Raw genomic sequence first — 22409 nt, 5'->3', positions numbered from 1 at the left:
TGGAAATCTTACATACCTACTAGATAAACCCGTCTCATACAGCTGCCATTGCAAGGCTCAGACACTTTGTAGAGAAGAATTTAACACAACTGCCTCTAGGAGTCGCCAATGGAAATAAAACAGACACGCACAAAAAATGTGCGTACGCCTGCCAAAAAGCTGCCGTGAACCTGCGCACATTCCCACGTTCAGTTCATTGTTAGTAAATCCAAACGTGAGCGATTCTGAGCGTGAAACCTGGCGTACGCAAAGTTTTTGTGCGTACGCAGCGTTGATACATGAGGCCCCAGGTAAACATTGAATTATTATTTTCTCCTTATATTCTACTTATGACTTATTTGTCGTGTGATCAACCTTTTGGGCTGGTTGTAGATGTGTTTGGAAGCAATTCGTAACATTTCAATAATATTTTTACAAATTGAACCAAATGAGCGAAATGACTTGAAAAAAAGATTCGTTCATCTTGATGAACGAGACTCAAAGATCACTATTGGACTGTGGGGGAAACCGGAGCACCCAGAGAAAACCCACGCCAACACTGGGAAAACTAGCAAACTCCACACAGAAATACCAAGTGGCCCAGCTGGGACTTGAACCAGCCACCTTCTTGTAATGATGCGACAGTGCTAACCACTGAGATACCGTGCCGCATAATATTTATATTATAAACGTAATTTTATTGTTTCATATTCCACCATCTTGTGTGTTTTATACATATTTCCTCTATTATTATACACAGAGAGACATTACATAACACACAACCTGAAAGGCTCAGTTCCAAACAAACACAAAACTCAGGTCGGCTCCATCAGAGAGGTCAGATTGACACCGCATGAGCCTCGACCAGGCCATGAGAGAACAAACACTCTTCATCAGATGAAAGTCTCTCCTGAAATCCCCCCCAGCAGCTGGAGTTTGTCCCACAATCACAGATGCATGAGGAGAAACACAGCCTTACTGATGACACCCAAACAACCCGAAACCCCCATCCCATGACCTCTGTGTGCTATCAATCAACCCAGGCTCATTCTGAAAACGTAGGCCTGTGGATGTTTCTGAAGACCGTGAATTATGTAGTCGGAGGTACGTATGGCTGCATTTCATTTTTTGAAGCGAACGCTGTTTGACGCTGTTTCTTTTGCCGCTCACCAGCTGACTGCTTTACCTCCGTGTGGAGGGTTTTCCCGCTGCAACCAGTTTGTCCCGTAAGCTCGTCGTGTACGTCAGCGGACTTGAGACGCAGAGAGGAGTCGACCACGATGACAACGACCGGGTTTGAGTCCGGGGAAGAGCAGTTCCAGAAATCAGGTAAGACAAAACCAGAATCCAAAAAATAAAAATGTGAATAACAGGGTGAGAATGTTGGGAAATCCGAAAACGGGGTAAAAATCAGACGAGGGCTTTTTTTTTTTCTGGACGGCTTTTGTAAATCGCCGGTTGGGTTTAGGGAAGTAAGCGGGTGGGCGAGTCAATCGGTAAAATTGGTTGGGTTTAGGGAAGGAGAAAGGTGGGTCAGTTGATTGGCTGGTGGCCCAATTGGTCATTCAGTCACTCAGACATACAGTCGGTCGACAGCAGCCTCTGGTGGGTTTATGCGAGAACAGTGGGCGCAAACGGCACTCGCAAGAGAAATTTGAAATGCGAAAAAACGCACACAGTGGCCTCTCGTGGATTCGCAAAAACAAAAAACCTACATATTTTGCAGTCTCCAGAAACATCCTCAGGGCTACGTTTTCAGAATGAGCCTGGGTTGCTATCAAGTGTCTACAGTAAAAGACTTCAGCTTTATTGACGGGCATTGCAGGGTCAACTTTATTCGGTTTTGTTTGTGTAATACATGCTTCAGTGAATCACATTTATGTATATAGTTAAAATACGTCCACTTTATTATCAAAACCATAGTTAAGATTTCAGTGTTTTGAGGGATGCTTAGTCTACTCTGCCCTACAGTATCCTCTGACTAGCTATTTTAGAAGTTACTGTAGGTCAGATTATACACACTATCCATCTAATTTGACTTTAAGGCTGTATGTAGAAACAAACTATTTATAAACTCCTATTTAATGAGAAAACAGTCTTTTGTACACTTACGATGTCTATCGTTGGTCCACATCTGCAGTTTCAGACTGCTGAATGGATATTTCCCTGCATAGACTGATTGGCGCGAACTAAAATAACTAGTAATGCCACAAGCTACTAGGTGTTAGGTTGTCTCCAGGTGTTACAAACCCCTGATGTTAGTCTAGGGTTGTGGGGTTTGACATTTATTTAATTAAAATATATTTATATAAACAGTGAATGAGTGGAAAGACAACCAAAGTAATGCCAAAATATGTGTGTTTTTATTTACTATCCCAAAGTGAACAACAACAACGAATTAATCAAAAATAAAGAAAAAGTAAGTAAGGCAAAAATATACTATTTACAATATGTACAACACTGAGACAAATAAAGACGGAAAAAACAAGAGAGCTGGCAGAAGGGACGCGGGCGGCGCTAAAGAAATGAAAAGAACAAAAACCCAAACTAAATCTAACTTCCCAGAAGCATCTAGCTAACTAACTATGTGAAAAACAGTATAATTAACACACGAAGATCTTCCGAGTCCTAACTATCTACTCTATCTATCTATCCAAAAAGTACAAGGAGTGGCGCTCGCCCCTAACCTAGTGTACTAGACAGCAGAGTAGTCCTATGTGTTGCGAAATGTATGTCACGTGACCTTCTTACCTGTCCGATTCGTCCAAGCCTCGTAAACAACGATAAACTAAGAACAATGTACGAATAACGGACGGATAACGTGCACACAGAACAAGCAACAACAAAATACACAGTTAGACAGGGTTATTTCTAAACGCACGCGGTAAATACAAACAAGCGACAAAACAGCGAAAGAGAAAAATGCAAGCACGAAAAAACGAGTGGTCTGGCGCGCGCTTTTAACACGGGAGGTTTTTGCTCATTGGATGTGACGTAAGAGTGACGTAACCGGGGAGGAATGACTGACAGCGGAATGGACCAATGAACGGAACCTGAGAATACATGAGAGCAGATATGGGAGAACAGAGCGATAGAGAGAGAGGGAAAAAAAAACACAGAGAAACAGAGCACAAAAAACACAAATACATAACACCAGGCAATTGCTAAAGTGTTTTCGGGGGTTGCTGGCAGCTAGCTCTCTGCAACTCTCACATGGTCGCCCACTGAAGCTAAGCAGGGCTGCGCCCGGTCAGTTCCTGGATGGGAGACCACATGGGAAAGCTATGTTGCTGCCGGAAGTGGTGTTAGTGAGGCCAGCAGGGGGCGCCCAACCTGCGGTCTGTGTGGGTCCTAATGCCCCAGTATAGTGACGCTGTCTTTCGGATGAGATGTTGAACCGAGGTCCTGACTTTTTGTGGTCGTTAAAAATCCCTCTTTTGAAAAAGAGTGGGGGTTTCACCCCGGCATCCTGGCCAAATTTGCCCATTGGCCTCGGTCCATCATGGCCTCCTAACCCTCCCCATATCATAATTGGCTTCATCACTCTGTCTCCTCTCCACCAATCAGCTGGTGTGCGGTCTGGCGCAAAATGGCTGCCGTCACATCATCCAGGTGGATGCTGCACACTGGTGGTGGATGAGTCCCCCCCCCCCCCCCATTGTGGGAAGCGCTTTGAGTGCCCAGAAAAGCGCTAAATAAATGTAAGGAATTATTATTATTAATGCTAGGGTATGCTGGAGGTGGTTAAGTGCTTACTATTCAATGACAAGGAGTACTTAATAGGCAGAGGCATCTTACCGGCGTGCTTGTCTTTCCCGTCAGGATGGTTCGTGCTTTGGATTTGTTCATGTTGAAGTTCTTGACGTAGGCCTCATAGATCTGCTTGGCCAGGGTTTTCTGATCATCTTTGACATCTCGTTCTCCTGTCAGGATCTCTGCCTTCAACCTTAGCTTCTCCGACTGTGGCATTCGCCCAAAACGGATGGCTGTTTGAGGTGTGGAAATAAAAGTCATAACTTTTAGACAATTTCCAGACAAACATCATCCCATGCACGAAAAGGCTGATTTCTGACTTGCCTTACAAGTGTTTGCATTAATATGTGGATATAATCTGACATTAGTAACATCCTGACAGGATTCCAAGAGTCTGAACGACATAAACAGTGTTTTGGCTGAATGCTGTGCGACTTACTTGGCAATAATGTTATTTTTGTTCAATATCCCTATTGTTCTTTTGATGCAAGTGCGGATAACACAAAAGCTGACTGAAGTTGCGTCTGTAAACCTTTACTCTGCGGATTCTCTTGCAAAACCACCACATGCGCTGCTGATCACAGATGATTAATATTTGCTGAAATCCAAGGCCACTATTTACACATTTTGTCAGATCAGGATGTCTGGTGCCTCAGAAACTTGCCCAGAGGAATTGGGTAACACAAGTTTCACTCTGGACCGTGTTCAATTGCAGTTTCGTGTTGTCAATAGACAGGCGGCGTTGTGTTTTTTTTAACATTACAGAAATTACTATCATTTGCCCATGCAAGACTTAATTTCATGACACTGATGTGTTACTACACAGTTGCTAAGGTGCTAGGGTTTCAACATAATTTTATGGCCTTCCCTATAGGCATGACTCTCGATTTGGGTGTGAAAGGTCTTGAGTTCAAATCCCGGACGAGTCCCCATTTGTGTTTTTTACTGTCTCTATTGCCAAGAGCATATAGTGCACTTAGATGTGGACATCTTTTGAAGTCAAAATGCAATCCTAATATTGTCCAGTATGCACTTCTAGAGATATTGGCAATTGGGTCTGAGAGGTTCTGGGTTCAAATCCCGGACGAGCCCCCGTTTGTGTTTTTTACTGTCTCTATTGTCAAGAGCATATAGTGCACTTAGATGTGGACATCTTTATAAGCTAAATTACAACCTAATATTTTGTACTAGGGATAGGATTCTTGCACTGAATGTGATAAGTCCTGGGTTTAAATACCAGACGACCGCTATTTGTGATTTTTATCGTCTAAAACCATATTTTTACCATCTTGTCAGTAGTATATAGTGCTTTTAGAAGCAAAAATGCAATCCTAATATTATACAGTATGCACTTTTCTAGGCATGTGATTCTTGCATTGGGTGCAAAAGGTCATGGGTTCGAATCCCGGACGAGCCCCCATTTATGTTTTTTATTTTATTTTTATGTCTTTATTGTCAATTGCATGTAGTGCACCTAGATGCAGACGTCTTCAGAAGTCAAAATACCATTGTAATTTTATCCAGTGTGAAGTTTTTAAGGGGTTTTATTCTTGCATTTGGATGTGAGAGGCCCTTTGTTCAAATCCTGGACGAGCCCTCAGTTGTTTTTTGTCACTGTCTATATTGTCAGTAGCATATAGTGCACTTAGATGCACACAATTTTTATTAGTCAAAATGCAATATTATTATTAAACACTTTTTCTAGGGACATGATTCATGCTTTTAATGCATGAAGTTCTTGGTTTACATCCTGGACGAGCCCCTATTTGTGTTTTTTATGGCTCTTTTGTTGGGAGCATGTAGTTCTCTCAGATGTGGACATTTTTTAGATGTTAAAATACAACCATAATATTATGTACTTCTCTAGGAATAGGATTATCGCACTGGATGTGAGAGGCTCTGGGTTCAAATCCCGGACGAGCCCCCATTTGTGTTTTTTTTTATTATTGTTAATAGCATATAGTGCACCTAGATGCAGAAATCTTCAGTAGTCAAAATGCAATCCTAATTTTAGCCAGTATGCACTTTTTTGGGGTTAAAATTCTTGCATTAGATACGCGAGGCCGTTAGTTCAAATCCTAGAAAAGCCCTCATTTGTTTTTTTGTCACTGTCTATATTGTCAATAGCATACAGTGCACTTAGATGCACACATCTTTATCAGCCAAACTGCAATATTAATAGAAAACACTTTTTTTAGGGATTTGATTCATGCTTTTAATGCGTGAAGTCCTTTGTTTAAATCCCGGATGAGCCCCTATTTGTGTTTTTTACTGTATCTTTTTTTGAGAGCATATAGTGTTCTCAGATGTGGACATTTGTAGAAGTTGAAATACAATCCTAATATTATGCACGTCTCTAGGAATAGGATTATTGCCCTGGATGCAAAAGGTCCTGGGTTCAAATCCCGGACGAGCCTCCATTTGTGTGTTGTTTTTTTTTAATAGCATATAGTGCACCTAGATGCAGAAATCTTCAGTAGTCAAAATGCAATCCTGACTTTAGACAGTATGCACTTTTTTAGGGGTAAAATTATTGCATTAGATACACTAGGCCCTTAGTTCAAATCCTAGATAAGCCCGCATTTTTATTTTTATTTATTTATTTATTTATTTTTTTATGTTTTTTGGGCATTTGTAGATGTTGAAATACAATCCTAATATTATGCACGTCTCTAGGAATAGGATTATTGCCCTGGATGCAAATAGTCCTGGGTTCAAATCCCGGACGAGCCCCCATTTGTGTTTTTTACAGTCTTTGTTGTCATTAGCATTTAGTGCACCTAGATCTTCAGAGGCCCTTTGTTTAAATCCAGGATAAGCCCTTTGTTTGTTTTTAGTTACTGTCTATATTGTCCTATAGTGTATATGTATCAGCCAAAATGCAATATTAACATAAACACCTTTTCTGGGGATTTGATTCATGCATTTAATGCATAAAGTCTTTGGATCAAATCCCGGACGAGCCCCCTTTATGTTTTACTGACTCCGCTGTAAGTAGGTGCTGACATCTTTAGACGCTGAAATGCAATCCTAACGCAGACGCCACAATCCCTATCAGTTAATAAGCTTACAGTCCTGGCCTGTAAACCTCCAGTGCACGCATGCCAATACTAATCTCTTTGTAGCACCCATGTTTAATTGCAGTTAAACAACTAATCACGCTTATTAGATAACCTCCGCTTTAATTGAAGCCCTCCATTCAGAAACCTGTCAGAATTACAATCCATTTCATTTCAATTAATTTAATAAGCTGTTGAACATGAAGACAGGAGAGGTGGTTTTAACTTTCAGTGGGATGAGCAAGTGTGAAGCAGATGCCTATACGTAAAGTGAGCATCCAATTGCATTGGTGTATATATATCAGCTTACGGTGTATGTCATGCTCAAAGATAAACTGCTTAAATAATGAACAAAAGTGGAACATCTAATCTCTGTTTCTTTAAAAACACAAGTCTCTCTCTCCCCAAACACAAATTATTCCGATTTTTCCATTAAAAGGACCATAAAGCGGCTAAGTTTAGCAGCTAACCTACATTTCTGTGAGTAATGGGGTTAGTGTGGTCACGTCTCGCAGTGTTTTCAAGTGTCGCTGGTTCAGATTACGAACTTCGAGCATAGCACGATTTCAGCACATGCCTTCATCAGGCAAAAAAAAACTATGCAAGACGAGCAGTTCAGCCAGCTGGATGTGTTACTGGGCCTTGTAAAAAATGCCTTTTGGCCCCAAGCTGGACACCTTGAACCCTAACATATACATACATAGACTTCCATTGTTTTTCTCTCAGTGTAATGATAGTGTCTATGGCCTAACCCTAGCCCTAACCTTAACCCTAAACCAACTGTGCATTTCAAATAATCAAACCATCATTAACCAAAATAAAATATAAAACATTACACATTGTAAATCAGCTCATTTTCAATTAGTTTCATTTATTTAAAAGTATTACAGACATTTTTAAAAAAGATACAACTAAACCTAACCCTTATCCTAACTGAAGGAAATCAATGCACAGATAATTCAAAGACAAAGAGACACCCAAATTGTTTAGTTCATGTGATTATGCAAAAATAAATAAATAAATCACAGGAGGGCGAAAAATTCTGACTTTAACTGTGCAGCATATTATTGTTCAAGCAATGTCTCAACTCTTTTTAATATCTTTTTAATGAACACATAAATAAATGTAAATGTAACATAAATAAATGTAAATGTAAATTAAAATGTAAGTATCATGGGTTCAATTCCCAATCCCCGTCAATGGACGTTGCTTTGGATAGGTGTGTTTGCTAAATGCATAAATAAAATGAAATACTGCATTCTCAGTCTCTGATTTGTGTTTTCAGATTTAATCAATGCAAATGCTGAGAATGTGTTGACAAAACACAACAGTGTTGTAGCAGTTCATACTACTAATGTAATTCAATTTGCCTAAAGCTATAGACAAGAAATTACAAAGAAAAAAAACCATCCTGTTTATAGATGCAATTACGCTAAAATTGTCTTGCATTTTGTCTCAAAATGTTTTAACAATGTTGAAAATCAAGAAATGATGCAAACTTATTTATAAATTGTGTTCTAAATATTTTACTATTATTAAAATACATAAATGTATTCTTGTTAACGTTTTCCATTGTTTGAGTTAAAAAATGTACACATTAAGGATTAATATGTAGTTGTCATGCATTATTTGTAATTTTAATATCTAATAGCTTGTCTAATAAGGCTTGTATAATAGATTGTTTGTGAAACATGTAGAAATATTTTTACGAAAATATTTTACTACTTTTTTTGGCATGGAAAAAGAAAAGGACTTAATGTTTACTGTAATCTGTTAATGCATTTCCAACTTCGAATCAAATAATGTAAATTATGAGCACATCAGGGCATTGACTCAAGTTTCATCTCCTGTATGTTACGTGTAAATAAATACAAAGATGACAGATACGCTGCAGTTCACCAAATGGCCACCAGTGTCGCTAAAAACAAGAACTTCTGCATTATAAAAAATATAAAGTGCTAAAGTTACCACTTGTAAACCACTCTTGTAAACTTAAAAATGTAAAATCAAACATCGGTTAACGTTATCCCGATGATTGGTCAACGGAAAAATATTAACTTTTTTTGTTTGGATCACAAACTAGCTAGCTTATATGAGAAACAACTATGATCAGGGTGCGATCATCTGATCAGGGGTCAGCTTTTTCGGTAATGTTAGTTAAATACAAACTTCAATGGATCAATTGTATGTATTTATTTAAATACATCTAATTTATTAATAAAAATGTATACAACTTTTCAGTGTTTTGTGCGATATTTAGTGTATTCTGACATACAGTATCTTTGATTAGCTATTTGTAGGTCAAACTCTACAAACACAGCAGGTAATTTGATTTTAATTTTAGGATATATGTAGAAACAAACACTTATTTTATAAGAAAACATTCTTGTGAACAATTACGGAGTCTATCGGTGCTCAAGATCTCCCACTTTCAGAGTGTTGATTTTTTTTGTTGTCTTCTTTCGCATAGACTAACTGGTGCGATTATGCATTCACAATAGTATGAACCGTTATAGATATAAATATAAATAACTATAAATATAAATGTATATTTATAGTCTCTATTATTCATTCATTCATTTTCTTTTCGGCTTAGTCCCTTTATCAATCCGGGGTCGCCACAGCGGAATGAACCACCAACTTATCCAGCACTTGTTTTACTCTATGCCCTTCCAGCCGCAACCCATCTCTGGGAAACATCCACACACACTCATACATACTACAGACAATTTAGCCTACCCAATTCACCTGTACCGCATGTCTTTGGACTGTGGGGGAAACCGGAGCACCCGGAGGAAATCCACGCGTATGCAGGGAGAACATGCCAATTCCACACAGAAACACCAACTGAGCCGAGGCTTGAACCAGCGACCTTCTTGCTGTGAGGCGACAGCACTACCTACTGCACCACTGCGTCGCCAGTATCTATTATTAACATTAATATTTAAAATACAGATCAGAGCGAAATATTTCTCACTATTGAAGGACTGACCTCCACATACATCTTGTTTTGACGTCCTTCAGGGTGGATCAATTCACCCTAAAAACCCTGCTGTAACTATACCACCCTGACTATGATCCCGTTGGGACTGTTTTCTGTGTCTGTTTCGCGCTGTGAATGAACACTCACCATTGTGGGACATGCCCACGGACAGGCACTTCTGAAATCGACAGTATTGGCACTTGTTTCGGTTCTTCTTTTGGATCTTACAGCGGCGTTCACACTTATCGTACTCCAGTTTGAGCCGAATGGTCCGACGGAAGAAACCCTAAAAATGTGAAAAACAGAAGTGTTACTACACAGTTGCTAAGGTGCTATGGTTTCAACACAATATCATGGCCTCTCCTAGGGGGATGACTCTCGATTTGGGTTCAAATCCCGGACGAGCCCCCGTTTGTGTTTTTTACTGTCTCTATTGTTGATAGCATAAAGTGCAATTAGATGTGGACATCTTTACCAGCTAAACTAGAATCCTAATATTATGCACTTTTTTTAGGGATAGGATTCTTGCATTGAATGCAATTAGCCCTGGGTTCGAATCTCAGATGGGACCTGATTTGTGTTTTTTACTGTTTATATTGTCAATTATTATATAGTGCTAGTAGATGCAAACATCTTTAGAAGACAATCCTAATATGATCCAGTATGCACTTTACTGGTAAAATGATTCTTGGAACGGGCCTGAGAGGTCTTAGGTTCAAATCCCGGACGACCATTTGTGTTTTTAACATTCTCTATTGAAATTCAGTTTGAGGTCACTCTTAACACCACAAACCAGCACAGATCAGTGTAAGGTCAACGCTTGCTTTAAATATCTGTACTGTTCTGTACTGTACTGCTCTATTTGAAGCTCACTATTAAAAGAGGCAGAAATTTATGTACACAATCTAAACCAGGCGCTGCTGGAAATAGCCCTGGCAGCATATTGGCAGGTTGTGTTTGTCCTCATTCGTCCTCGGGTTCGTCTGGGTTTCCGATTGTAAAAACGCTGCTTCTCACTTCCAGAGGAGGCGACAGAGAGACAAAATAGGAATGAGGTTTAGTCGAAACCAGTCTTAACTTTAAGCATGTTCAGCATCTTCATTCATTCGTTAAGTTTCCTTCCACAGAGGAATAAACCATGACTATTCCAACGTGTGTTTTACACAATGGATGCCCTTCCAGCTGCAACCCATTGCTGGGAAACACCCATTTACTCTGACGTCACTATGGCCAATTTAGATCATCCAATTCCCCTGTAGCGCATGTGTTTGGACTGTGGGGGAAACTCCACACCGAATTGCCAACTGGCCCAATCGGGACTCGAAACAAAGTGTTTCTCGCTGTGAGGTGACAGTGCTAACCATTGAGCCAACGTGCCACCCATATTCAGCAACTTAAAACATCCTAAATGATCTTAAATGAACTAAAAGGCAATAAACCCCCTCCTGAACCCGTATAAGCCCTCAGCTCATCGTTTCTCTCCTCAATATCAGTATTTCTCAATCTGGCGAAGGATGGAGACGAGACTCAGTGCAGTAAAAACGAATGGCTCTTGCTTCACTCATGTTGAGCCATTGAGAATGAGCCAGAAACACTGCAACATTTCGAAAGGAGAAAAACGAGGAGCAGAGGGCGATTTCAGGACACGAACGCAAGACCTCCAGCTTTAATGAGAAGATTACCACTGACTGAAGACATGGAAGAGCAAGTCTGTTTATTTATTGCCACACCAGCACATTACGGCTATTTCATGGCTAGCTCAATGTGGATAAAATATACAGTAAAAGCCAACTGTGAAAATACTAAATGAAATAAGTTAGATTAAATTGTATTTTTAAACAAAGGTTACTTTGACTCAACAAAAAAAGTTATGCAAACTCATGAACTGATAATATTAAGCAAAACTCGAAATGAACGAGTTCTGAATTAATTGCGAGTAATTAATTTGGACTTCATTCGTTCTTTTAACTGAACTCATACTGACTTGATAAATGAACTTAAAATGATTTACTACTTACTAACACTCTAAAATTTTGGCAAAATAATATATGTAAATTTGGCTCAAAACTTTATTGGATTGTCGGCACCAATAGCCAGGTGTTACTGTAAAGCCTGGTTTATACTTCTGCGTCAAGTGAACGGCGTAACCCACGGCGCATGCAACGCGCGTAGCTGTGCATTTATACTTCTGCGCGTTGTTACTGTTGGTCTGCATTAACACTTTTGAAACGCTAATTGGCAGTGAGGTGTAAATGTTCCTCTGTGTCGAGTTTCTTCGCTGGTGTTTTGTTTATTCTGAACGCTTCCTGAATGTATAAGTGGCTCAAACTCGCTCATTTTGAGGCAGGAACCGGCGGACATGCAACAACTTCAACTATGAGGTAAACACAAAACAAAACTTTTCATCCGAAGCTCCTTCACGGGACTCCACACTTGTAAACAATCGCTTCATCGTGCTCATGCCGCACACGCGGCTCTCGGTCCCGCCCTGACTCGTCAGCACTACCAAGCCAACCAATCACAGAGCTTGCGCTACGTGTCATCGGGCATGTAGTTACATATTTTGAGAGGTGCACGTCAGTGACGCCGATGGCGTAGACTGCGCCGTAGCATACGCGTGCGCTTGACGCAGAAGTATAAATCAGCCTCTCTCTGCATTCCCTTAAAAATAATAATAATAAAAAAAAATTTTAATGGATTGTCACAATTGGTTTCCTCCGATTTATATTGTTTAGTGTCTATATTTATATATAAATGTTTATTTTTATTTGGCTTCAGATTTAATATATAAGATATTTGGCTTCTGGCATAATTTACCACATTTTATTAACATAAAAATAAATAAAAATGACAAAAATTGCCATAAAAAACATTAGACATGATCAATAACCCATCTAGTATTCTTTCAAATTTCCATTTTAATATGTTTTATGGTTGGAGAGGATTGACACTGAAATATTAAAAGAAAAGTATTAAAACTTCTCTTTAAAATCTCTCTAAAATGCTTACAAATTAATATTTTTTTATATACCAATATATGTATTATTAAACCATATTTGCCTATTTTTTATTTATTTTTAAATCAAAGATAGTCCTTAAAAAAAACAGCGGATCTCTGAAGACAACACCCCAAAAATCCCTTTAAAACAATTTCATTTTCACAAACCAATATGCGTAATATTAAACAGCTTTTAGTCTAATTATTTAAAATTATGTTTAATATTTATTTTATTTTAAAATACAATGTAATACTAAAACAGTTATTAATGAATACAAAAGCTCTGAAGACAAATAAAAAAAAAATACTTCAAAATGAATTCATTAAAACCACACAAGGGTCTTTCTGGTCTTTGGTTTAATATAGCTATGAGCCAACAAAAGGAAACTAAACACAGTAATAAAAACACATCCAGCCTTTTGTGTTGCCCCTTCTAACACTATTATGACTAGCGCATCAGTCCGCAGATGTTCCTTCAGACACAAAACATCCTCAATGACCTCTGAAAGACTAGTGTTCTGCTCAGAGCCAATAAAAAGTGTGCAAGAAGATATTCAAAGATATTCTGTGTAAAAAAGCATCTGTACTTCATAGATATACACCAGGCCCGGATTGGCTAATCGGGAGGACCGGGAGAAGTCCCGGTGGGCCTGTCGGTTTTTTTGCCGCGAGGGCCGGTGTCCCTAGCTCCAGAATCTGTTGCTCTCAGCACAGCAGTCACACTTTTAAAAATAATTTATTTATTTACTTGACCACAGCCTTCTTATTCATTATTTTACCGCAGCTCTGCTCTTTTTATCCATTTTCTCGTAGCCTCGTGAACAATATAAGTAGATAAGATAGATGTAAGCAGATAAGTCACCTCTCAATGTACAGCTGTTGTGGTAAAGTGGTTAGCACGTTAGGTTATGACACCGCCAACCCGGGTTCGGTCCTCGCCTGAGTAACTTTTTTTTTTTTTCATTTTTATTGTTAAGACATATAATACTGTAAGGGTTGTTGAACATTTGAAGTTCTGAAGCAGCTGTTTTCTCAAAAAAAAGACGTGGTAGTGTAATTAGAAACTGAATTGGAAATGACCTTATTTTAATATAGTCAGTGGTGAACTGAGGTGGGCCGGTCTAAGGCTTGAAACTCCAGGGCTGAAAAAGAGTCCCACTCCGGCCCTGATATACACATGTTTTAAGTAAAATACATCTTCAGCCAAATCTCCTATCTAATCTGTCAATCAACCTGTCAATCATGTGTGATCCACCAATAGCAAACAGCACCAAACCAACCAGCCAATCAGCCACGTGCAGAGACTATCCAAGGGGCATGTGCAGGATTTGACGCGAACCAATAGGGTGAGGGGGTGGGGGCATGTGCACTACACAGGTTGAGCCCTATGGGTGCATGTGCCTGCAGCCAATCAATTACTTGAGAATAAATCAACCCGTCCCCAGAAGCCATTCATTCTGATTTGCATATATATATATATATTATTCAAAGGTTTGCACTTTTTTATAGCACACAATAATTATTTATTTATATATAATTTGTACAAATATTATTTGTATTTTAGTATTATTTGCTGCATTTAATAACTATATTCAGTATTTGATGTTATGCTAATCCATGCACTTATTTATTCAAAGTAATTTTTAATAATATTATAATAATAGTAATTATTATATGATATTATTATTAATAAAAATAGTAGTTTTTGCTTGAACCAGAAGCAATTCACTCAGCTTTAAGTCATAATTAAGAATCAAATATTGTTGCAGCTTCAGTTGTGTGATGCATTCAGATGGCAGAGTAAATAAAATGTATAATCCCTAATAATGGTAAGTTATGCTAATTAATAACCTTAACCTAATCAGAATTACCATAATGTATTGTAAAGCTGCTTTGAAACTATAATTATTGAAAAAAGCGCTATACAAATACACTTTAGTGGAACCGAATTGTAATAATGAATTAATAATAAGCACACTCTTACCTTGCAGCCCTCACATGCATGAACGCCATAGTGGTATCCTGATGCCCGATCCGAACACACACGACACTCCAGATTCAGAGAGGTGGAGGTGAACTCGTCCTGACCCACCGGGCAACCGTACACACCTGACGACGGGCTGGACGCAGGGGTCAGAGCATCTGCACCACAGAACAAAGACACAAAAATAAAACAAGCACACGCTTAAATAATCTAGAACTATTAGCAAGCCGGTGTCATTCAATTAAAAAAAAGTTGCCCCACTTCTAATGATCGAGAAAATAAGAAGTCGGTCATTCATTTGTTTTTGTTTTTTTGAATTACGCTTATTTAAGTGTGTACATTTGTTTCGATGGACATGCATAAATGATATACACTCACCGGCCACTTTATTAGGTACACCTTAATAGTACCGGGTTGGACCACCTTTTTCCTTAATGCTTCATGGCATTGATTCAACAAGATACTGGAAATATTTTACTTCATATTGACATGATAGCATCACGCAGATTTGTCGGCTGCACATCCATGATGCCAATCTCCCGTTCCACCACATCCCAAAGCTGCTCTATTGGATTGAGATCTGGCGACTGTGGAGGCCATTTGAGTACAGTGAACTCATTGTCATGTTCAAGAAACCAGATTCATTAACGCTTTATAACATGGTGCATTATCCTGCTGGAAGTAGCCATCAGAAGATGACTGTGGTCATAAAGGGATGGACATGGTCAGCAGCAATACTCAGGTAGGCTGTGGCGTTGACACGATGCTCAATTGGTGCTGCTAATGGTCCCAAAGTGTGGTCTTCTGCTGCTGTAGCCCATCCGTCTCAAGGTTGGACGTGTTGTGTGTACAGAGATGCTCTTCTGCAGAGCTCGGTTGTAACGAGTGCTTATTTGAGTCACTGTTGCCTTTCTATCACCTGGAACCAGTCTGGCCATTCTCCTCTGACCTCATCAGCAAGGCATTTGTGCCCACAGAACTGCCGCTCACTGGATATTTCCTCTTTGTTAGACCATTCTCTGTACACCCTAGAGATGGTTGTGCGTGAAAATCCCAGTAGATCAGCAGTTTCTGAAATACTCAGAGCAGCTGTCTGGCACCAGCAACCATGCCACGTTAAAAGTCACCTTTAATCCCCATTCTGATGCTCAGTTTGAACTGCAGCAGATCGTCTTGACCATGCCTAAATGCATTGAGTTGCTGCCATGTGATTGTCTGATTAGAAATTTGCGTTAACGAGCAGTTGGACAGGTGTACCTAATAAAGTGGCCAGTGAGTGTAGTAAAAAATACGCTCTTAAGTAAAAAAAAAAAAAAGTTCTTGAGAAATATGTCATTCAGCAAAACAAATGTTCACACAAAAAATGATCTAGAATGTGATTACCAATGTCAGGGTCATTCAACATAAGTAATCTAGAACCCGATCTCATATAGATCCACCTATAGACATGCACGCACACACGCAGAGAGAGAATTCCAGAAATAAAAGTTGCTATAGTCATCTCCTAATTACTAAAATACCACAAAGTCTTCGCATTTCAGCCAAAACATTAAGCCTAAGCTGCTTTTAGAAACCTGCTCAGCTACAGCAAAACAAAACCTTTCCATGATGTCATTTCCTCCTTCATACAGTTTCAACCTCAACCGTCCTCATCATCATTATGGTTAGTTATTAAATGGTGAAAGATTGAGAGATTCTGAAATCTCCACTGGTCTTGAGGTTTGTTTATTTGTATTAATGCAAATTCATATAGACTCCATTCAGCTTCTAGAGACGAAGACTAGGCCAGACATTCCTGAAGCATGAACCACAGATGACCAGTCGAAAACGTCACCGCCGCTCAACCACGAGGTGTAAAGGTCAGACGTGGAGAGTGATACTCAACTATCTGCACGTACATTAAGACTGAAACCTCTTGTGAATATGCACTGAAGAAACCGAAAAACCTGTCTGATGCTTCATAAATATGCAATTATATTGATGTTTTCTTCCTTCTGAGCATGAAACAATAACTATTTAATATAATAAATACCCTGATTACCATGATTTACTAAACTAAACATCAACTAAAATATCATTTTTCAATAGTTTATATTGCAAAAGTCAAAATAACTGCTGTTTATTTTATGTTTATACGGACAGACAATATCACATTAATGACGACACTTCAATCTTAAATGCTGTCTATGTGTACTGTATGTCAGGGGTGGCCAACCCTGCTCCTGGAGAGCCACCTTTCTGCTGATTTCAGTTGCAACCCATATCAAACACACCTGCCTGTAATTATCAGGTGGTGTTCAGGTCCTAATTATTTGGTTCAGGTGTGTTTGATATGGGTTGCAACCATAGATATATACATTAGATGTCGCCTTGCCTATTGTTGTCTATTGGACGGAATGCGTCAATAGCGCCGCCATCTTGGTACAGGGTAGCGCTCCTTTGAAATGAATGCGGGACCAAGGTACAGTGGAGGGCTATGGGCATCCAAAGCCAGAGATATACACATATACACATATATCTGTGATCGGGAGTTTTCCTGGATGTTAGTGTGTAATTTTTTTTTTCTAATTACGAAAATTTTAATTTTACATCACTTTTCTACATTGATGGATCAGTGACCGCACGGGCATTCCTGATAAAAAGCTTGTGTTTGTGTGTACAGAAATGTTCTATTCACCCTCCCTGTTAAATTTGATCTAATCATGTCCTGAAACACAGCTCCTCTCCTGCTTTCACCTCTCATACTGACGGAGGGAGCGATTCGTTTGTGAATGAATCCCCCGACGACTCCTTCACTAACGTTAGCCGACAATAATAAAGTTTCTGGCAGCGCAGCATCTCGTTGTCATATTTCTTTTGCATTGTTTGCTGATTTTATTCAACAAAACTAGCATAAGCCGAGTGTTTAGTGCGAGTTGGAGCTGCTTTGCCGTATGGTGAATGCTGTAAGTGACTGTTATCATCAATAACGTGACCTGATTAGCACAAAAGTTCAGAACATACAAAAACAGAAAAAAACTTAATATTACCTATGAAATGTTCTGCCTTTGTGCTTTGTTGTCTTTGTTTGCTTGTTACTACACCGTAGACAGCGCTAAAGTCCTGCATCTTCACGTAATAACACTGTCTTGACTAGTGCGGTTGAATGACGTTTGTCCTGGGAGCACTGTACAAATATGGCGGCGCTATTGACGCATGCTCAGGGTCCCTATGCGATATCTAGTGTATATATCTATGGGTTGCAACTGAAATCTGCAGGAAGGTGGTTCTCCAGGAACAGGCTTGCTGTATGTGCTTCCCACACAGACTTTACATGGGCGGGCCGCCCCGGTATATTACCTGGTGCCTCGCACTCAAATCTTAAAACACAGAAGCAAAATGTGTGTATTTGCGTGTGAGCATCTGCGTACCCAGCACGGTGGAGCTCTCGGATCCAGAGCCCAGACCGGACTGGTTCTCGGTCATCTCGAAGCTGCTGAGAGCGTCTTCATCCATGGACTGAGAGATGTCCCGCAGCTCCTCCATTCCCCTGACGAACAGCGCACTGTCCAGCACAGAGTCGTCCAGCGGAGACGGAGGACGGTAGCGATTCTCCATGTCTACCATGCTGGCGGACAGGGGCCGGGCGCCAGTCACACATCAGCCTGACAAAGAGATTTCAAGCATTAATGGAGTAAAATCTCTGAGGAATATTTCCAGTACACTGCTGAATCTATGCCACGAAGGATTAAGGCAGATCTGAAGGCAAAAGGAGGTTTACCCTGGTACTAGTAAGGTGTACCTAATAAAGTGGCCAATGAGTGTATTATGTTAGTCAAGAGACTTAATGAACTTTCTTTTGTCATGTTAAGTAGGTTTTTTTAATGTCTATTTGGCCTCTATTTATTTTAATAAGTTTTTAAGCATACATTGAAATGTAATTTTAGCGTTAATACAAGTTCCAACTAACCAAAAATGACTTGTATTTGCTGTAGCTTTAGATAAGATAAACGACAGACACTCAGTTTTTCAAACCACAAAACCTATAAATCCAAGTATCATCTCGTTTAAATCAATTTGACTGACGCACAACTAATCATATCTTGTCCTGCAAAGGCTCTGGGTCGTCTTTCATCCCTTGCAATATTTGTTATCAGCAGTAAATATGGTTAAGTTCACCCAGAATAGCCTTATCTAAGCGTCTGTGCTGCGTCTGTCTGACACAGAAAGAAAATTAGGGAACAAAACAGGCCGGCTAAACCTGCAAGCCAAAAAGAGACTTAGTAAATATCTAATAGGTGTAAAGCTTCATTATCCGCATACCGCTAGCTCTATTTTGAGCATTCACCACACGATACAAGTGAGAGCTACTACCAGGGGCGAAAACTCAGCCCTGGCACTGTAGCCACACAAATTACCACACCGACACACGCACATTCACTATTTATTTTGGTGTACAGATGGTGTAATAAAATGACATTCTTAACAAATTTTGATTATGTCCAGGTAACCTCGGATTGGGTCGGCCGATCTTGAAACCAGGCGGCAAGTGCCGATTGGGCCAAATGCTTAACATTTATTATTATTATTATTTTTATTATCATCATCATAATAGCATCTAGCAAGAGATAAAAGCTGTCTGCACTTAAAAACAATACATATTTAAAAAAAAAACAAAAAAAAACTCGCCGGCCCACATTTAAAAATTTAAATGCACATTTAAAAAGTGTCTACTACATCACATGACCATTAAGAGGGTTAATATACATGTTTGTTTGTTTTTTTCTGGGCAAAAACATTTATCATATATTTTTACCCTGTATATTTAGTACTGTGCATTTCTCTAACAAAGTATTTAACATTTTATAAAACAGAGAGTGTATGATGTTGAGAGACCCGAAACACTCAATGATCCCAGGATACATCACTGATGATGTGTCCCAAATGCATCCATGAGATGTTTCTTGCATAAAAAAAAAACAGAGAGAAATTTTTTTTAACACATTTCTAATCATAATAGTTTTAAAAACTCATTTCTAATATGATTTATTTTATCTTCGACATGATGACAGTAAATAATATTAGACTAGATATTCTTCAAGACACTTCTATACAGCTTAAAGTGACATTTAAAGGCTTAACTAGGTTAATTAGGTTAACTAGGCAGGTTAATTAGGCAAATCATTGTATAACGATGGTTTGTTCTGTCCACTATCAGAAAAAAAAATTAGCTTAAAGGGGCTAATAATTTTGACATTAAAATGGCTTTTAAAAAAATAAAAACTGCTTTTATTCTAGCCGAAATAAAACAAATGAGACTTTCTCCAGAAGAAAAAATATTGTCAGACATACTGTGAAAATTTCCTTGCTCTGTTAAACATCATTTGGGAAATATTTAAAAAAAAATGATTAAATTAAAAGGGGGGCGGATAATTCAGACTTCAACTGTATAAACACACACACACACACCAAACAGCACTTCAACACTAATTGCTTACATGCATTAAATGAAATTCCGGCAATCTGATGTCCAGCATGTAAGCAGAGCGTGTTGAATGCGTGCCGCTCAATGTTCAACACCTACACACTCTCGTGATGACAAGCTACTAAACACGGCGCACCGGACTGTGCCAGAACACACTGTTCCTGCTGTCCACTCTGAGGCCAGCCAACAGGTCAGAGGTCACGGGCCAAACTCCAGGGCATTTCCAATGTGACCCAGCGGCCGTCTGAAGTTCATGTGTGCTCTATTTATTTATCAGGCGGGACAGTGCAGTGAAATGGCATGTACAGTTCCTAAGGGCCGGTGTTGGGCTCGTTTCCATTCCGGATCAGTGCATGCTCCTAAAACACTTTCCTCACATGCGTAATGTGAGCGTATAAACAGCTGTAATTGTTTATAATGCACATTCATATATGATTTGACGATGTTTCTGCATGGGAAATCTGACATCTAATATTATGTAATTGTTGCAGTTTAGTAATTATTCTAAATTACTGTACACTGTAAAAACAATATATATTAATGAACAGTTTCCTTCTTCTGTGATTCACAAGTGCTTCCCGTTTATTTACGCTTTTGAATTGCATTATGGGACGTTAAGCCCCTGCTCTGGTGACTTTTGGTGTTGGAAATTCAACTCTGCAGTTATAACAAAGTGACTTATCAGCCGATGTTATCACTCGATTAAATGGACGTTATCAGTGGTTATCAGCTGACAGATATGTGCCAGTAGTGGCCTTCTGCGCCTACTGGTAGGCTGAGAAGGCTGTTATCATCCTTCCACATGGTTAATCAGCTACTATTTATTAAATTTACCTTTAATTGTATTTTATTAATGTCTACACCTACCCCAAACACATCACAGTACAGAAACGTAAAACAGTGACAGTAATGATAAACATAATAAAACAGTTACAGTAATGTAAAAACAGATCTGGATCTATTAGTATAGTTGAATTGTAACGCCACACCAGTAGAGGGAGCCCTTGCCCGGCTACCAACTCAGCTCCGCTCCCTCTGCAGTCACTTCCTGTTTGTGCCGTATTTAAGCTCAGGCCATGCTGCCTTGCGAAGTATCCCATGTTAAGTGGTGACGTGTTTGTGACGTATTTAATACTGTTTCCGGGTCCAAGCCGCCATTCATTTGAGTGGAGAAATCATTCGTTTATGATCACGTTTTATTCCTATCACACATTAAAGTTAATTTTATATGAAATCATAGTGTACACAACAATCTCTGAGCTTGCTGCATATCAAATACCAAAAATTTAACAATTTATAAAAAATAATCACTTTCTGGCCATCGGATATTAGGCATGGACATATATGTTGCGATCGTGATTTTCGAAAGCATTAAATCGCTTTATAAACGTTTATTATTACTATTTCATGAGTCTCCCCATTCAGTTGAATAGAGCACTTAGACCTGGAAGCCGCTTCGCTTGACGTCACACTTAACAAGTGGATAAAATGGAGGAACTATGACGTCAATTTGTATGCAAAAACCCGGAAGCGAGTTAGCATTTTAGCAGTTCCGCTTCGCTCGTCCCAAAGTCAATTGGTTTTTTGAATGGGGTTTCAGTAAAATCGCTTAAATAAGGTTTGTGGCGAACACAAACTCAAGATACTTTCATGTTTTGTTCTACGACATAAAACTCATCAGTTACAGCACACTCTTGAATTTTTAAATCGGTTACGCTTCTTTAAAAAGACGGTTGCTATCAAGTTGCTAAATGGGACTACAGGCAGTGTCGGAGACATTATACGTCATCGAGCTGATCTGGTCTGAAGCGCACTCAGCTCGCTTGTGTTGGGCATTTAAATTTGTCTGTAATTTAGGTATTTTTTACAGTCTATGGTATTTTCATGAATAGTGTTTTATAGTTTGTTGTATTATTCTAATTGGGAATTCAGATGTGACTGTATGGGCTACTTTTCGCTGTACTTCGTGACAAAAAAAAGGAATATTGAATGTTGCTCTGTTTCCATGATGATGGAACTTTGATAGACTTGTTCCTCCTCACGCCTCTTTTCTGTCGTCTGTTAAGGTACGCAGGCTGTGTGCACGTGAGCGATACACTTATTTAAACATGTCTGATTATAATACTGTAGGCAGATTTATACACACAGTTTTAAAACTTTTAGAACAACCGTAAAGCAAAACAGACGTA

At 39.2% G+C, this 22409-nt stretch overlaps 1 protein-coding gene and 1 long non-coding RNA gene across 7 annotated transcripts in view; one reads left to right on the top strand and one right to left on the bottom strand.

The window, feature by feature from the left end:
- LOC141380851 (uncharacterized) overlaps positions 1 to 16816 on the top strand; it is a 30941-nt gene extending 14125 nt beyond the window's left edge. The window contains exons 2-5 of the long non-coding RNA XR_015526079.1: positions 740 to 1083; positions 1153 to 1308; positions 14764 to 15007; positions 16023 to 16816. This is a non-coding gene — a long non-coding RNA (uncharacterized LOC141380851). The remainder of the gene's footprint in view (positions 1 to 739; positions 1084 to 1152; positions 1309 to 14763; positions 15008 to 16022) is intronic.
- pparab (peroxisome proliferator-activated receptor alpha b) overlaps positions 1 to 22409 on the bottom strand; it is a 63965-nt gene that overhangs the window by 14989 nt on the left and 26567 nt on the right. For 5 of the 6 annotated variants that reach the window (XR_015525759.1, XR_015525758.1, XR_015525757.1 and 2 more), the window contains exons 2-5: positions 18167 to 18400; positions 14757 to 14914; positions 9922 to 10060; positions 3778 to 3965 (exon numbers count right to left, since the gene is read on the bottom strand). Coding sequence is in view for 3 of the 6 variants with exons in the window: in XM_087310854.1 (XP_087166980.1) it covers positions 3778 to 3965; positions 9922 to 10060; positions 14757 to 14914; positions 18167 to 18362 (681 nt within the window). In the remaining 3 variants the exon portion in view is untranslated. 6 annotated transcript variants of the gene reach the window in all.

The sequence above is a fragment of the Danio rerio genome, chromosome 25, assembly GCF_052040795.2.
Source record: "Danio rerio strain M-AB ecotype USA chromosome 25, GRCz13ab, whole genome shotgun sequence".
NCBI classification, from domain to species: Eukaryota; Metazoa; Chordata; class Actinopteri; order Cypriniformes; family Danionidae; genus Danio; species Danio rerio.
The sequence above is the reverse complement of the archived record's forward strand: the minus strand, read 5'-3'. Positions and strand labels throughout refer to the sequence as shown.